Source organism: Tachyglossus aculeatus, chromosome 12 (genome assembly GCF_015852505.1).
Source record: "Tachyglossus aculeatus isolate mTacAcu1 chromosome 12, mTacAcu1.pri, whole genome shotgun sequence".
Lineage (NCBI taxonomy): Eukaryota > Metazoa > Chordata > Mammalia > Monotremata > Tachyglossidae > Tachyglossus > Tachyglossus aculeatus.
This window is the reverse complement of record NC_052077.1, coordinates 42,956,370-42,973,801: the sequence shown is the minus strand read 5'-3', so window position 1 is coordinate 42,973,801 and position 17,432 is coordinate 42,956,370. Positions and strand designations below refer to the sequence as shown.

The 17,432-nt window shown below is 50.1% G+C and overlaps 1 protein-coding gene across 1 annotated transcript; it reads right to left on the bottom strand.

The window, feature by feature from the left end:
- Positions 1-1,800: 1,800 nt before the first annotated feature.
- On the bottom strand, positions 1,801-5,462 carry ING2 (inhibitor of growth family member 2). The gene is made up of 2 exons (XM_038755066.1): positions 5,198-5,462; positions 1,801-2,651 (listed from the first exon to the last, which is right to left on the bottom strand). Exons 1-2 carry the CDS (start codon positions 5,460-5,462, stop codon positions 2,002-2,004), a joined length of 915 nt encoding a protein of 304 aa, XP_038610994.1. The 3' UTR covers positions 1,801-2,001.
- Positions 5,463-17,432: the final 11,970 nt, after the last annotated feature.

The following is a 17,432-nucleotide window of genomic DNA, read 5'->3' as shown; positions in this document are numbered from 1 at the left end:
GGCTCTTTCCACTGAGCCACGCTACTTCCTCCTGGGGCAATTTAATAATAATAATAATAATAATAATAATAATAATAATGATAATAATGGCATTTATTAAGCTCTTACTATGTGCAAAGCACTGTTCTAAGCGCTGGAGAGGTTACAAGGTGATCAGGTTGTCCCACGGGGGACTCACAGTCTTAATCCCCATTTTCCAGATGAGGGAACTGAGGCCCAGAGAAGTGACTTGTCCAAAGTCACACAAGCTGACAATTGGCGGAGCTGGGATTTGAACCCATGACCTCCGACTCCAAAGCCCGGGCTCTTTCCACTGAGCCACGCTACTTCCTCCTGGGGCAATTGAATAATAATAATAATGATGGCATTTATTAAGCGCTTACTCTGTGCAAAGCACTGTTCTAAGCACTGGAGAGGTTACAAGGTGATCAGGTTGTCCCACAGGGGACTCACAGTCTTAATCCCCATTTTCCAGATGAGGGAACTGAGGCCCAGAGAGGTGACTTGCCCAAAGCCACACAAGCTGACAATTGGCAGAGCCGGGATTTGAACCCATGACCTCCGACTCCAAAGCCCGGGCTCTTTCCACCGAGCCACGCCGCAATTTACTTCAGTGTCCTTCTCCCAGCCAGACTGCAAACTCCTTGGGGGCAAGGATCACGACTATCATCATCAATCGTATTTATTGAGCGCTTACTGGGTGCCGAGCACTGTACTAAGCGCTTGGGAAGTCCAAGTTGGCAACATCTAGAGACAGTCCCTACCCAGCAGTGGGCTCACACTCTAAAAGGGGGAGACAGAGAACAAAACCAAACATACCAACAAAATAAAATAAATAGAATAGATATGACTAATAATTATCCCCGGAAAGGCCAAGGGGAGCCTTCCTCCTCCGGAAGATCCGACAATTCCTCTTCCCCCCTTCAAAGCTCATCTCCTCCAAGAGGCCTTCCGTAAATCCCACTTTTCCTTATTTCCCCCAAGAAGCCTTCCCTAAGTCCCACTTTTCCTCATTTCCCAAGCCCTTCTACATCACCCTGACCGGCTCCCTTTATTCATCCTCTTCTAGCCTGTGAGCCCACTGTTGGGTAGGGACCGTCTCTATACGTTGCCAACTTGGACTTCCCAAGCGCTTAGTACAGTGCCCTGCACCCAGTTAGCGCTCAATAAATACGACTGAATGGATGAATGAATGAATCCTCCCTTCCGAGCCCTCAGCACTTGGGTACAGATTTGTCATTTATTTCTATTCATGCCTGTCTCCCCCTCCAGACTGCAAGCTCACCGTGGGCAGAGAATGCCCCCGCTTCTTGTCGCCCCGTACTCTCCCAAGGGCTGGGCACGTACTAAGCGCTCCGGAAAACCCAACCGACTGATTCCAAGAACAAAAGGGTCGGCCGAGGCGGCTCCGGCCGGCCCGCCGGAGCGATCGTCGAGTCGGCGCCGGACGTTTCTCGCGGAAAACGCTCCCGTGTGGAAAGCTCGCCGTCTAAAAAGAGCGAGGACCCCCGAGGCGGAGATTCGCACCCACCTCAATCAGCATCCGCGAGTTGGAAGGCCGGTTCGGCGGGCCCGACGCGGGTGAGCGTCCGGGAGGCTTTTCCGGGCCAGAAACGCGACGGGAGCGGATCCGCCCGCCGTCTCCGCACGTCGCCGACCTGTACTTCCCGAGCGCCTGGTCCAGTGCTCCGCACACGGCGGGCGCTCAATAAGTACGACTGAATGACCAGAGCGCGGGCCCGGGAGTTGGAGGCCCCGAGGAGCGCTTTCCACCTCGCCGGCCCGCGCGGCCGACGGCCCCCGACCCCCACCTGAGGCCGGAAATGACGGGCGCACGCCAAGTACCACGACTTTTAATACCCCGTGAACACCGGCGCTGAAAAAGTGGCGCGCGGCCGTACGCACGCCTGCTAAAACGTCCTCGTGGGCGGCGGAGATGGGGGGGCGGGACGGGGGGGGCGGACGGTCCGTAAAAGACGAGGGAGCCTCTAAAAGCGGTCACTACCTGGATCGCCGGTCCTTTTTTGTCTTGTCGGCGGTCCTGTCCATGGTTTTCTCGCTGTCGCCCCGGCAGCGGGGGCAGTACCAGCGGCCCTTGGGCTTGTAGGTGAGGGCCACGCAGGAGAAGTGGAACCACTCGATGGGGCACTGGTCGTTGTCGCAGCCGATCATCTCCCCGTAGGACACCTGGTCGCAGAGGCAGTAGGTGGGCTCGTTGGGGTCGATGGCGAACTCCACGGGGGAGGCCTCCCGCTCCGGCCGGGCCCGGGACCGCTTCTTCTTCTTGGCCGCCTTGGAGCGCTTCTCCCTGGGCGGGGGCCCGCCGTCCGCCTCGTCGTCCGGCCCGTCGGCCGGGGGGGCCGGCTCGCCGGGCCGCTGGCGGCGGGGCCGGCGGGAGGCCCGCTCGGGCGGGCCGGGGTCGGGCCGGGGGCCGTCGGCGGGGTCCCGGAGGCGCTGGGAGTGGGCCTCCACCTGCCGGGCCCGGTTCTCCACCAGCTCCAGCATCTGCGTGACGATCTGGATCTTCTCGTCGCCCAGCTCCTGGCTGTTGATGAGCGCGCGCTGCAGGTGCTGCTGCAACCGCTTCTTGGGGCCCGCCTCGCTCTCCTTCTTGTACTTCTCGTACACGTCGTCCATCTCCTTCAGGGCCTCTGGAAAAACGAGGCGCCGGCGGTCGGTCGGCCGCGGCCCGCCCGGGGCCCGTCCGCGAGGGAGGGAGCGGATCTTCTCCCCGTTTTACGGAGGAGGGACAATCAATCAATCAATCAATCCTATTTATTGAGCGCTTACTGTGTGCAGAGCACTGGACTAGGCGCTTGGGAAGTCCAAGTTGGCAATATAGAGAGACAATCCCTACCCGACAGCGGGCTCACGGTCTAAAAGGGGGAGACGGAGAACAAAACCAAACATACTCACAAAATAAAATGGAACCCGGGGGTCACCCGGGGAGAAACTCGGTCCCCATCCCACCCGGGGCTCCCGGGCCCAGAGTCGGGGAGGGCCGGGGGCCGTCTCCCCGGGCCCCGGAGAGGTGGAGGGGCTTCCCCGAGGTCACCTGGCAGGCCCCGGCCTCAGTTCCCTCATCTGTAAAATGGGGGTGAAGACTGTGAGCCCCCCGGGGGACGACCTGATCATCTTGGATCTCCCCCAGCGCTTAGAACAGTGCTGGGCACATAGAAAGCGCTTAACAAATGCCATCGTTACTATCAATCAATCAATCGTATTTATTGAGCGCTCACTATGTGCAGAGCACTGTACTAAGCGCTTGGGAAGTACAAATTGGCAATACACAGAGACAGTCCCTACCCAACAGTGGGCTCACAGTCTAAAAGTTACTATTATTCTAAGCGCTGGGGGAGATACAAGGTGATCAGGGTGTCCCACACGGGGCTCACAGTCTTAATCCTCATTTTACAGATGAGGGAACTGAGGCATAGGGGCTTAACCAATACCCTGGTCATTATTACTATTATGAGTAATTAATATTTTATTTTATTTTGTTAGTATGTTGGTACGTTTGGGGGTTTCCCACCCCCACCTCCCAGTGCCCCTCCGGCCGGCACGGCCGCGGATGGCCTCCGCCACCTGTCAGCCGTGTGACCTTGGGCGAGTCGCTTCACTTCTCTGGGCCTCAGTTCCCACATCTGTCAAACGGGGATGAAGTCTGCGAGCCCCCCGTGGGACAACCTGATCACCTTGGAACCTCCCCAGCGCTTAGCACACAGCAAGCGCTTAATAAATGCCCCCCACACAAAAAAGCGTAGCCTGACCGCCACCCCCTCAGACCCACCCAGCGCTGGAGGCTGTGTGCGCCACCCTGGGCACCACACTGTGCCCGGAAACTGAGCCCGCTATTGGGTAGGGACTGTCTCTATATGTTGCCAACTTGGACTTCCCAAGCGCTTATTACAGTGCTCTGCACACAGTAAGCGCTCAATAAATACGATTGATTGATTGATTGATTAATAAGGGTAATAATAGCATCGTTATTATTATCCTAAGCGCTGGGGAGGGGGATACAGGGTGATCAGGCTGTCTCACGTGGGGCTCCCAGTCTTCATCCCTGTTTGACAGATGAGGAAACTGAGGCCCAGGGGCTTAAGCAGCGTGGCTCGGTGGAAAGGGCCTGGGCTTTGGAGTCAGAGGTCGTGGGTTCAAATCCCGGCTCTGCCACTTATCAGCTGTGTGACTTGGGGCAAGTCACTTCACTTCTCTGGGCCTCAGTTCCCTCATCTGCAAAACGGGGATGAAGACTGGGAGCCCCAAGTGGGACAACTTGATTACCTTGTATCTCCCCCAGTGCTTAGAACAGTGCTTGGCACATAGTAAGCGCTTAACAAATACCAACATTATTATTATTATTACCCGTGTCCTTGTTACTATTATGGGTAATTGATAGTAGTAATCAATCAATCAATCGTATTTACTGAGCGCTTACTGTGTGCAGAGCACTGGACTAAGCGCTTGGGAAGTCCAAGTTGGCAACATACAGAGGCGGTCCCTACCCAACAGCGGGCTCGCAGTCTCCATCCCCATTTTCCAGATGAGGGAACTGAGGCCCAGAGAAGCGAAGTGACTGGCCCAAAGTCACCCAGCTGACGTTCAGTGGAGTCGGGATTCGAACCCACGACTTCTGACTCCAAAGCCCGGGCTCTTTCCACTGAGCTCGTACTTGTACTGAGCTGAACCTGGACTTTCCCAAGCGCTTAGCACAGTGCTCTGCACACAGTAAACGCTCAATCAATACGATCGATTGATTGAGCCACGCTGTTTCTGAGGAGAATAATAATGATAAGGAAGATAATAAACAGGAGAGGCTGAGTGATGAATAATGATAATGATGATGATAATAATAATAATAATAAGGAAGATAATAAACAGGGGAGGATGAATGAGGAATAATGATAATGATGATGATAATAATAATAATAATAAGGCTAATACACAGGACAGGCTGAGGGAGGCGGCCTGAGGCGTGAGGAGAAGGGGGCGGGGCGTCAGAACCGGAAGTGACGTAGGCGCCCGGCCCCTCGCGCGCCGGCCAACCCGCGGAGCGCGCATGCGCAACCTCCCCACCTCTCTCACGCACACACACACCCCTCCCCCCCCCGCCCCCCACCAGCCCGGCGGAGCGCGCAGCCGCGCCGGCAGCGGAGCCCCCCGGAGGGCGCCCCGGAGGAGGAGGAGGCCCCCTTACCTTGGTACTTGGTGTCGATCTCCCGCAGCGCCGACACGTTCCGCTGCATGTCGAGCGGCAGCGACTCGACGCACTCCAGGTAGTCCTGCACGTACACCGACAGCAGCCGGCCCCGCTCCCCGCCCAGGAGACCCGCCGCAGCCGCCGCCGCCGCAGCCGCAGCAGCCGCCGCGCCCCCCGACAGCAACGGCGGAGGAGGGAGGGGAGGAGGAGGAGGGGGCGGCACCGGCTGGGCCGGGCCCTGCTGCAGCTGCTGCCCCAGCATCCTCACCCTGCCCCCGCTTCGACCCGCCGCGGGGAACCCGCGGGACCGGCCTCTCTACCCGCCCCCCGGGCCCGCCCCCTGGCCGCACGCCCCTTCTGCGCCTGCGCGGGGCCTGCCCCCCCCCCCCCGGACTGCCACCGCCTCTGCGCCTGCGCGGCCTGCCCTTAGACGGTGCGGGCCCCGCCCCCAGACCGGCCACCGCCTCTGCGCCTGCGCGGGGCCGGCCCTCATAAGATGCTGGCCCCACCCCTGGGCTGTCACCGCCTGTGCGCCTGCGCGGACCTGGCCCTCATTAGGTACGGTGCCCGCCCCCAAGCCTGCCACCGCCTCTGCGCCTGCCCGGGGGCCGTCCCACATGAGGTGCTGGCCCCACCCCCCGGGTTGCCACCGCCTCTGCGCCTGCGCGGGGCCGTCCCACATGAAGTGCTGGCCCCACCCCCCCGGATTGCCGCCCCCTCTGTGCCTGCGCTGGGCCCGCCCTCCTTAGATGCCGGCCACGCCCCCTGGGCTGCCGTCTCCTCTGCGCCTGCGCGGGGCCGGCCCTCATTAAATGTGGGCCCGCCCCAGGCTTGCCACCACCTCTGCGCCTGCGCGGGGCTGGTCCTCATTAGTTGCGGGCCCCGCCCCCCGCCGGCCCGCTCGGGGGTTCGCATTTCCCGCCTTCCGTCGCGCGGCCCGCTGATTGGTCCAGCTGCACCACGCCCCCGTCGCGCAGGGCACGCCCCCTTTTAAAGGGACAGCGCCTCCAGCAAGCCTCCCTTCTCCCTAACAAACATCATTCATTCATTCATCATCATCATCAATCGTATTTATTGGGCGCTTACTATGTGCAGAGCACTGTACTAAGCGCTTGGGAAGTACAAATTGGCAACATATAGAGACAGTCCCATTCATTCAATCGTATTTATTGAGCGCTGACTGTGCGCAGAGCACTGTAGTAAGCGCTTGAGAAGTACAATCAATCAATCATATTTATTGAGCGCTTACTGTGTGCAGAGCACTGGACTAAGCGCTTGGGAAGTCCAAGTTGGCAACATACAGAGACGGTCCCTACCCAACATCATCATCATCATCATCATCATCAATCGTATTTATTGAGCGCTTACTGTGTGCAGAGCACTGTACTAAGCGCTTGGGAAGTACAAGTTGGCAACATATAGAGACAGTCCCTACCCAACAGCGGGCTCACAGTCTAAAAGGGGGAGACAGAGAACAAAACCAAACATACTAACAAAATAAAATAGAATAGATATGTACAAGTAAAATAAATAGCTAAATAGAGTAACAAATATGTACAAACATACATACATATATACAGGTGCTGTGGGGAAGGGAAGGAGGTAAGATGGGGGGCTCACAGTTTAGAAGGGGGAGACAGACAACAAAACAAAACATATTAACAAAATAAAATAGAGTAATAAATATGTACTAACATATCCATACATACAGGTGCAGTGGGGAGGGAAAGGGGAGGAGGAGGGGCAGAGGAAGGTGGGGGCTGAGTGTGGGAAGGCCTCCTGGAGGAGGTGAGCTCTCAGAAGGACCTTGAAGGGAGGAAGAGAGCAAGCTTGGCGGATGTCTGGAGGGAGGGCATTCCGGGCCAGGGGAGAACGTGGGCCGGCGTCGACGGGCATTCAATCGTATTTATTGGGCACTTACTGTGTGCAGAGCACTGTACTAAGCGCTTGGAAAGTATAAGTTGGCAACATCTACAGACGGTCCCTACCCAACAGCGGGCTCACAGTTTAGAAGGGGGAGACAGACAACAACAAAAATCATATCCGACAGAAGATCACTCTCTCTGCGCCTTAGTTCCCTCATCTGTAAAATGGTGATTAAGACTGTGAGCCCCATGTGGGGCAACCTGATGACCTTGTATCTACCCCAGCGTTTAGAACAGTGCTCGGCACATAATAAGCTTTTAACAAAAACCAACATTATTAGAGAAGCACCATGGCTCAGTGGAAAGAGCCTGGGCTTTGGAGTCCGAGGTCATGGGTTCGAATCCCGACTCCGCCACATGTCTGCTGTGCGATCTTGGGCAAGCCACTTCACTTCTCTGGGCCCCAGTTCCCTCATCTGTAAAATGGGGATGAAGACTGTGAGCCCCACGTGGGACAACCTGATCACCCTGTATCCTCCCCAGCGCTTAGAACAGTGCTTTGCACATAGTAAGCGCTTAACAAATGCCTATTATTATTATTAAAGGCGCCCAAAGCGCGGACTACAACTCCCGGCGTGCCCCGCTGCCCTGGGAGAGTAGACCACTACCTTTCCCGGCAGGCCGCGCGGCTCCCGAGCGACCGTCATGCAGTGCGCGCGCCGCGGCCTTCCCGATGGCCTGGAACCTCTTCGGGGCGCATGCGTGCGTGCGTGTGCGCATGCGCTCGGAACCCCTTGGGCCTCCGGAGCGCGTACGTACGTGCGTGCGTGTCCTCCTCCTATCCCTCACCGCCCTACTTGTGTCTGCGCACGCTCTCTTCTTTCATTCATTCATTCATTCATTCCTTCATTCATTCATTCATTCATTCATTCCTTCATTCATTCATTCATTCATTCATTCATTCATTCCTTCCTTCATTCCTTCCTTCATTCATTCCTTCCTTCCTTCCTTCCTTCATTCATTCTATATGTTGCCAACTTGCACTTCCCAAGCGCTTAGTACAGTGCTCTGCACACAGTAAGCGCTCAATAAATCATCATCATCATCATCAATCGTATTTATTGAGCGCTTACTGTGTGCAGAGCACTGTACTAAGTGCTTGGGAAGTACAAGTTGGCAACATCTAGAGACAGTCCCTACCCAACAGTGGGCTCACAGTCTAAAAGGGGGAGACAGAGAACAAAAACCAAGCATACTAACAAAATAAAATAAATAGAATAGATATGTACAAATAAAATAAATAAATAAATAGAGTAAAAAATATGTACAAACCTATATACATATATACAGGTTGATATACGATTGATTGATTATTCCAGCTCTCCCACTTGTCTGCTGTGAGATCTTGGGCAAGTCACTTCACTTCTCTGAGCCTCAGTGACCTCATCTGTAAGATGGGGATTGACACTGTGAGCCCCACATGGGACAACCTGATTACTAGCTGGGAGCGGAGCTGGGATTTGAACCCAGGACCTCGGACTCCGAAGCCCGTGCTCTTTCCACTGAGCCACGCTGTTTCTAATTGTGGTATTTGTTGAACACTTATTATTCTAGACTGGGAGCCCACTGTTGGGTAGGGACCGTCTCTCTATGTTGCCAACTTGGACTTTCCAAGCGCTTAGTCCAGTGCTCTGCACATAGTAAGCGCTCAGTAATTACGATTGAATGAATGAATGAATGAATGAACAGGGACTAGCTTGTATCCACCCCAGCACATAGTACAGTGTTTGGCACGTAGTAAGCACTTAACAAATACCAATCAATCAATCAATCAATCAATTGTATTTATTGAGCGCTTACTGTGTGCAGAGCACTGTACTAAGCGCTTGGGAAGTACCATTATTACGACTATTAGTTCCCATTTTACAGATGAAAGAACGGAGGCCCAGAGAAGTGAAGTGACTTGCCCAAGGTCACACAGCAGACAAGTGGCGGAACTGGGATTAGAACCCATGACCTAGCGACTCCCAAGCCCGGGCAACGTCCACTAGGCCCCGCTGCTTCCCATAAATCTTAATTCATTCGCTCATTCATTCATTCATTCAGTTGTATTTATTGAGCGCTGACTGTGTGCAGAGCCCTGGACTAAGCGCTTGGGAAGTCCAAGTCGGCAACATCTAGAGACGGTCCCTACCCAACCGCGGGCTCACAGTCTAGAAGGGGGAGACAGACAACAAAACATATTTACAAAATAAAATAAATAGAATAAATATGTACAAGTAGAATAGAGTAATAAACATGTATTACTCTATTTTGGACTATAAGCTGCAGGGAATGTGTCCATTATATTGTTCATTCATTCAAACATATTTATTGGGCGCTTACTGTGTGTAGAGCTCTGTACTAAGCGGTTGGGAAGTACGAGTTGGCAACATACAGAGACGGTCCCTACCCAACAGCGGGCTCGCAGTCTACAAGGGGGAGACAGACAACAAAACAAAACATATTAAGAAAATAAAATAAATAGAATAAATATGTACAAGTAGAATAGAGTAATAAACATGTATTACCCTACTTTGGACTATAAGCTGCAGGGAATGTGTCCATTATATTGTTCATTCATTTAACCATATTTATTGGGCGCTTACTGTGTGCAGAGCACTGTACTAAGCGCTTGGGAAGTACGAGTTGGCAACATATAGAGACGGTCCCTACCCAACAGCGGGCTCACAGTCTAGGAGGGGGAGTTTTATTGTACTCTCCCAAGCGCTTAGTACAGTGCTTGGCACACAGTAAGCGCTCTTCGTTCATTCAGTCCTGGAATGACTCGTTCTAGGAGTTTGGAAAGGAAGGGTAGGAGGGAGGTAAGGGCGATAACTAGAGGGAGATTCATTAATTCATTCAATCGTATTTATTGAGCGCTTACTGTGTGCAGAGCACTGGACTAAGCGCTGGGGAAGTACAATTATGCTATTTCATACATAACCCTCTATCAAATTTTCCAATACCTAAATAATTCTGGCTTAAATAATACACACGTTAATCAGAAAAGAGTTACAAATTCACAAATGAGCAGTAAGTTTAGAAGGAAGAAATTGAGCCAAGCAAAAATCCCGGCCCATAAGAGGATTGAAAAAAGAAAATCAAGAATTCATTCATTCATTCATTCATTCATTCATTCATTCAATCGTATTTATTGAGCGCTTACTGTGTGCACAGCACTGGACTAAGCACTGGGGAAGTACAATTATGCTATTTCATACGTAACCCTCTATCAAATTTTCCAATACCTAAATAATTCTGGCTTAAATAATACACACGTTAATTAGAAAAGAGTTACAAATTCACAAATGAGCAGTAAGTTTGGAAGGAAGAAATTGAGCCAAGCATAAATCCCGGCCCATAAAAGGATTGAAAACAGAAAATCAAGAATTCATTCATTCATTCATTCAATCGTATTTATTGAGCGCTTACTGTGTGCAGAGCACTGGACTAAGCGCTTGGGAAGTACAATTATGCTATTTCATACATAACCCTCTATCAAATTTTCCAATACCTAAATAATTCTGGCTTAAACAATACACACGTTAATTAGAAAAAAGTTACAAATTCACAAATGAGCAGTAAGTTTAGAAGGAAGAAATTGAGCTAAGCATAAATCCCAGCCAATAAGAGGATTGAAAAAAGAAAATCAAGAATTCATTCATTCATTCAATCGTATATATTGAGCGCTTACTGTGTGCAGAACACTGGACTAAGCGCTGGGGAAGTACAATTATGCTATTTCATACACAACCCTCTATCAAATTTTCCAATACCTAAATAATTCTGGCTTAAATAATACACACGTTAATTAGAAAAAAGTTACAAATTCACAAATGAGCAGTAAGTTTAGAAGGAAGAAATTGAGCCAAGCATAAATACCAGCGTGGCTCAGTGGAAAGAGCCCGGGCTTTGGAGTCAGAGGCCATGGGTTCAAATCCCGGCTCCGCCACTTATCAGCTGGGTGACTTTGGGCAAGTCACTTCACTTCTTCGGGCCTCAGTTCCCTCATCTGTAAAATGGGGATGAAGACTGTGAGCCCCCCGTGATCACCTTGTTAATCTCCCCAGTGCTTAGAACAGTGCTTTGCACATAGTAAGCGCTTAATAAATGCTATCATTATTATTATTATTGAAAAAAGAAAATCAAGAATGTGGGCATGTCTGAAGGCAGAGGGGAAGGAACCAGTGGAGAGTGAGCGGTTGAAGATGGAAGTTAAGGAGGGGAAGAGGGAAGGGAAATAAAAATAATAAAAATAATAATAAAATAATAATGGCATTTATTAAGCGCTTACTATGTGCAAAGCACTGTTCTAAGTGCTAGGGAGGTTACAAGGTGATCAGGTTGCCCCACGGGGGGCTCACAGTCTTAATCCCCATTTTACAGATGAGGGAACTGAGGCCCAGAGAAGTGAAGTGACCGGCCCAAAGTCACACAGCTGACAAGTGGCGGACCTGGGATTTGAACCCATGACCTCTGACTCCAAAGCCCGGGCTCTTTCCACTGAGCCACGCTGCTTCTCCACTAAAAAATACCACTATATCGTCCTCTCCCAATAATACTACTACTACTACTAATAATAATGTCATTTATTAAGCACTTACTACGTGCAAAGCACTGTTCTAAGCGCTGGGGAGGTTACAAGGTGATGAGGTTGTCCCACGTGGGGCTCACAGTCTTCATCCCCATTTTCCAGATGAGGGAACTGAGGCCCGGAGAAGTGAAGTGACTCACCCCAAGTCACCCAGCTGACAGTTGGCGGAGCCGGGATTTGAACCCATGACCTCTGACTCCAAAGCCAGGGCTCTTTCCACTGAGCCACGCTGCTTCTCTAATTCCCAAGCAATTAGAACAGTGCTCTGCCCACGTAAGTACGATTGATCGGGTATCAGCTGGCCTCGGCGTAATAATAATGGAATCAATCAATCAATCGTATTTATTGAGCACTTACTGTGTGCAGAGCACTGTACTAAGCGCTTGGGAAGTACAAGTTGGCAACATCTAGAGTGCTCTGCACACAGTAAGCGCTCAATAAATGATTGAATGAACGAATGAATGGAAGGGATTACATACGACGGGGGGGCCACGTCCCGTGTACGTATTTATTACTCTATTTTACTTGTACATATCTATTCTATTTATTTTATTTGGTTAATATGTTTTGTTTTGTTGTTTGTCTCCCCCTTCTAGACTGTGAGCCCACTGTTGGGTAGGGACCGTCTCTATATGTTGCCAACTTGGACTTCCCAAGCGCTTAGTCCAGTGCTCTGCACACAGTAAGCGCTCAATAAATACGTTTGATTGATTGATTGATTGATATGTTGCCAACCTGTACTTCCCAAGCGCTTAGTCCAGTGTTCTGCACACAGTAAGCGCTCAATAAGTACGATCGATTGATTGATTGATTGATTGATATGTTGCCAACCTGTACTTCCCAAGCGCTTAGTCCAGTGCTCTGCACACAGTAAGCGCTCAAGAAATACGATTGAATGAATGAATGAACTGGAGAAGGTAATCGGATCGGACACAGTCCCCTCCGCCACCCAGAGCTCAGACTCTATTTCATCCCCATCTGACAGATGGGCAAATCGAGCCAGCGCTCAGAACAGTGCTTTGCACATAGTAAGCGCTTAATAAATGCCATTATTATTATTATTATTATTATTATTATTAATACCAGAGAGTAAGCAGGCTATCTGAGTCTCTGAGGCTCTTTCCACTACAAGAAGTGCTTAGGCTGTGAGCCCACTGTTGGGTAGGGACCGTCTCTATATGTTGCCAACTTGTACTTCCCAATAATAATACTAATAATAACGATGGCATTTGTTAAGCGCTTACTATCGTCATCATCATCAATTGTATTTATTGAGCGCTTAGTGTGTGCAGAGCCCTGGACTAAGCGCTTGGGAAGTCCAAGTTGGCAATATATAGAGACAGTCCCTACCCAACAGTGGGCCCACAGTCTAAAAGGGGGAGACGGAGAACAAAACCAAACATACTAACAAAATAAAATAAATAGAATAGAAATGTACAAGTAAAATAGAGTAATAAATATGTACAAACATATATATATATACAAGTAAAATAAATAAATAAATAGAGTAATAAATCTGTACAAACATATATACAGGTGCTGTGGTGAAGGGAAGGAGATAAGATGGGGGGGGACTTACTATGTGCAAAGCACTGTTCTAAGCGCTGGGGGGATACAAGGTGATGAGGTTGTCCCACGTGGGGCTCACAGACTTAATCCCCATTTTACAGATGAGGGAACTGAGGCTCGGAGAAGTGAAGTGACTTGCTCAAGGTCACACAGCAGACATGTGGCGGAGTCGGGATTCGAACCCATGACCTTTGACTCCAAAGCCCGGGCTCTTTCCACCGAGCCACGCTGCTTCTCTATTCCCTCTTCCTCTTGTCCTTTTTAGACTGTGAGCCCACTTTTTAGACTGTGAGCCCACTGTTGGGTAGGGACTGTCTCTATGTATTGCCAATTTGTACTTCCCAAGCGCTTAGTACAGTGCTCTGCACATAGGAAGCGCTCAATAAATACGATTGATTGATTGATTGATTGATTGTCCTTGGATTCTTTCGGGACGGGTCTCTCCGGGGCTAAACAGTCGCTGTCACACTGCGGTGACCCGAGGGAGCTCAACTGAGGTCGGACAGAGAGGGATGTTGGGTTCCTCAACCAGCAGTAATAATAAGAATAATTTCGGTGTTTGCTCAGCGCTTACTATGCGCAAAACACCGTTCGAAGCGCTGGGGAGGATACAATAATAACAATAATAATAATGATGGCATTTGTTAAGCGCTTACTATGTGCAAAGCACTGTTCTAAGCGCTGGGGGGGATACAGTGTGATCAAGTTGTCCCACGTGGGGCTCACAGTCTTAATCCCCATTTTTACAGATGAGGTCACTGAGGCTCAGAGAAGTGAAGTGATTTGCCCAAGGTCACACAGCAGCCTGGTGATGGAGCCAGGATTCGAACCTATGACCTCTGACTCCAAATAATAATAATAATAATAATAATGTTGGTATTTGTTAAGCGCTTACTATGTGCAAAGCACTGTTCTAAGCGCTGGGGGAGATACAGTGTGATCAAGTTGTCCCAGGTGGGGCTCACAGTCTTAATCCCCAATTTTACAGATGAGGTCACTGAGGCTCAGAGAAGTGAAGTGATGTGCCCAAGGTCACACAGCAGACTGGTGATGGAGCCGGGATTCGAACCTATGACCTCTGACTCCAAATAATAATAATAATAATGTTGGTATTTGTTAAGCGCTTACTATGTGCAAAGCACTGTTCTAAGCGCGGGGGTAGAAACAAGGTAATCAGGTTGTCCCACGAGGGGCTCACAGTCTTCATCCCCATTTCACAGATGAGGGAACTGAGGCCCAGAGAAGTGAAGTGACTTGCCCAAAGTCACCCAGCTGACAAGTGGCAGAGCTGGGATTTGAACCCACGGCCGCTGACTCCAAAGCCTGGGCTCTTTCCACTGAGCCACGCTGCTTCTCCTGCGTGATCAGGTTGTCCCACGTGGGGCTCACAGTCTTCACCCCCATTTTACAGATGAGGGAACTGAGGCACAGAGAAGTTGTGACCCGCCTGAAGTCACACGGCTGACACGCGGTGGAGCTGGGATTTGAACCCATGACCTTTGACTCCCAAGCCTGTGCCCTTTCCACTGAGCCATGCTGCTTCTCTATTATTATTCTATTCATTCGTTCAATCGTATTGAGCGCTTACTGTGTGCAGAGCACTGTACTAAGCACTCGGGAAGTACAAGTACAAATACATTATAGTATTTGTTAAGTGCTTACTATGGGCTGGACACTAGACTGTCTCCCCCTTCTAGACTGTGAGCCCGCTGTTGGGTAGGGACCGTCTCTAGATGTTGCCAACTTGGACTTCCCAAGCGCTTAGTACAGTGCTCTTCACACAGTAAGCGCTTGATTGATTTTATTCGTTCATTTAATCGTATTGAGCGCTTACTGTGTGCAGAGTACTGCACTTGGGAAGTACAAATACATTATAGTATTTGTTAAGTGCTTACTACCTGCTGGGCACTAGACTGTGAGCCCGCTGTTGGGTAGGGACCGTCTCTATATGTTGCCAACTTGTACTTCCCAAGCGCTTAGTACAGTGCTCTGTACACAGTAAGCGCTCAATAAATACGATTGAATGAATGAAAGTGCTCAGACTTAGGACAGGAGGGGCCGGGGCGGCCTCCCCATCCCCCACGCCCCACCCCCTTCCCCTCTCCACAGCTCCTGTATGCATGTTTGTACAGATTTATTATTCTATTTTACTGTCCCAAGCGCTTAGTCCAGTGCTCTGCACACAGTAAGCGCTCAATAAATACGATTGATTGATTGATTGATTGTACATATTTACCAGAGTGAGCCCCCTCCTTCCTCTCTCCATCCCCCCCGCCTTACCTCCTTCCCCTCCCCACAGCACCTGTAAATATGTATATATGTTTGTACGGATTTATTACTCTATTTGTACATATTTATTCTATTTATTTTATTCTGTTAATATGTTTTGTTTTGTTGTCTGTCTCCCCCTTGTAGACTGTGAGCCCGCTGTTGGGTAGGGACCGTCTCTAGATGTTGTCCACTTGTACTTCCCAAGCACTTAGCAAGTGCTCTGCACACAGTAAGCGCTCAATAAATACGATTGAATGAATTTACTATTCTATTTATTTTAACACTGTGCATCTAGCTTTATTTCCATTTATTCTGATGACACCACGCTTTGTCGTCTGTCTCCCCCTTCTAGACTGTGAGCCCACTGTTGGGTAGGGACCGTCTCTATATGTTGCCGACTTGCACTTCCCAAGCGCTTAGTACAGCGCTCTGCACACAGTAAGCGCTCAATAAATGATTGAATGAATTAACTATTCTATTTATTTTGTTAACAATGTGCATCTAGCTTTATTTCCATTTATTCTGATGACACCCGTCCACATGTTTTGTTGTCTGTCTCCCCCTTCTAGACTGTGAGCCTGTTGTTGGGTAGGGGACCGTCTCTAGATGTTGCCGACTTGTACTTCCCAAGCGCTTAGTCCAGTGCTCTGCACACAGTAAGCGCTCAATAAATACGATTGAATGAATTTACTATTCTATTTATTTTGTTAACGATGTGCATCTAGCTTTATTTCTATTTATTCTGATGACACCTATCCACGTTTTGTCTGTCTCCCCCTTCTAGACTGTGAGCCCACTGTCGGGTAGGGGACCGTCTCTATATGTTGCCGACTTGCACTTCCCAAGTGCTTAGTCCAGTGCTCTGCACACAGTAAGCGCTCAATAAATACGATTGAATGAATTTACTATTCTATTTATTTTGTTAACAATGTGCATCTAGCTCTATTTCTATTTATTCTGATGATACCCGTCCACATGTTTTGTTTTGTTGCCCGTCTCCCCCTTCTACACTGTGAGCCCACTGTTGGGTAGGGACCGTCTCTATATGTTGCTGACTTGGCCTTCCCAAGCGCTTAGTACAGTGCTCTGCACACAGTAAACGCTCAATAAATACGATTGAATGAATGAATGAATGAATGAATGAAGCTGCCACGGTTGGCTCAGACCCCAGGCCCACCACCAGCCGGGACTCTGGCCGCCTCCCAACGCTGTCGGGCGAGAGCCTTAAACCAAAGCCGGAAAGAAGGATTTTATTTCGATTTTCATCTGTCCTATCCGGCGACCCGCTCCTCCAGTGCTTGGCACATAGTAAGCACTTAAATACCAACATTATTATTATTATTATTATTATTACTTCATCCCGGAGTCCATCCGCTTCCCGCGCCCAGGATTTATCGTCGTCGGCGTCACCATCGGCGGACCTGATCGAGCGTGAAACAGAAGACAGACGCCGCCTGCCCTATTTTATTTATTTTATTTTGTTAATATGTTTTGTTTTGTTCTCTGTCTCCCCCTCCTAGCCTGTGAGCCCGCCGTTGGGTAGGGACTGTCTCTAGATGTTGCCAACTCGGACTTCCCAAGCGCTTAGTACAGTGCTCTGCACACAGTAAGCGCTCAATAAATACGACTGAATGAATGAACGAATGCCCTCGGGGAGCTTGCTGTCGTCGGGAATGGGTGCCGGAGGGAGAAATTGGATGTGAGCGGGCCTTCCCCATTCATCGAACGATCGGATTTATCGAGCGCTTACTGCATGCAGAGTCCTGTGCTAAGCGCTCGGGAGAGCGCGGTGTAACAGAGCTGGTGACACGCGTTCCCCGCCCGCAACGAGAAGGATGCGCCCTGAGTAATAATAATAATAATAATAATGGTATTTATTAAGTGCTTACTA

What these genes read in the sequence shown, in the direction of transcription:
- ING2 (XM_038755066.1), bottom strand. Translation starts at nt 5,462, where the DNA reads ATGCTGGGGCAGCAGCTGCAGCAGGGCCCGGCCCAGCCGGTGCCGCCC. An exon ending in GATCGACACCAAGTACCAAG is followed by an intron (nt 2,652 to 5,197) that starts GTAAGGGGGCCT and finishes TCGTTTTTCCAG; the next exon opens with AGGCCCTGAAGGAGATGGAC.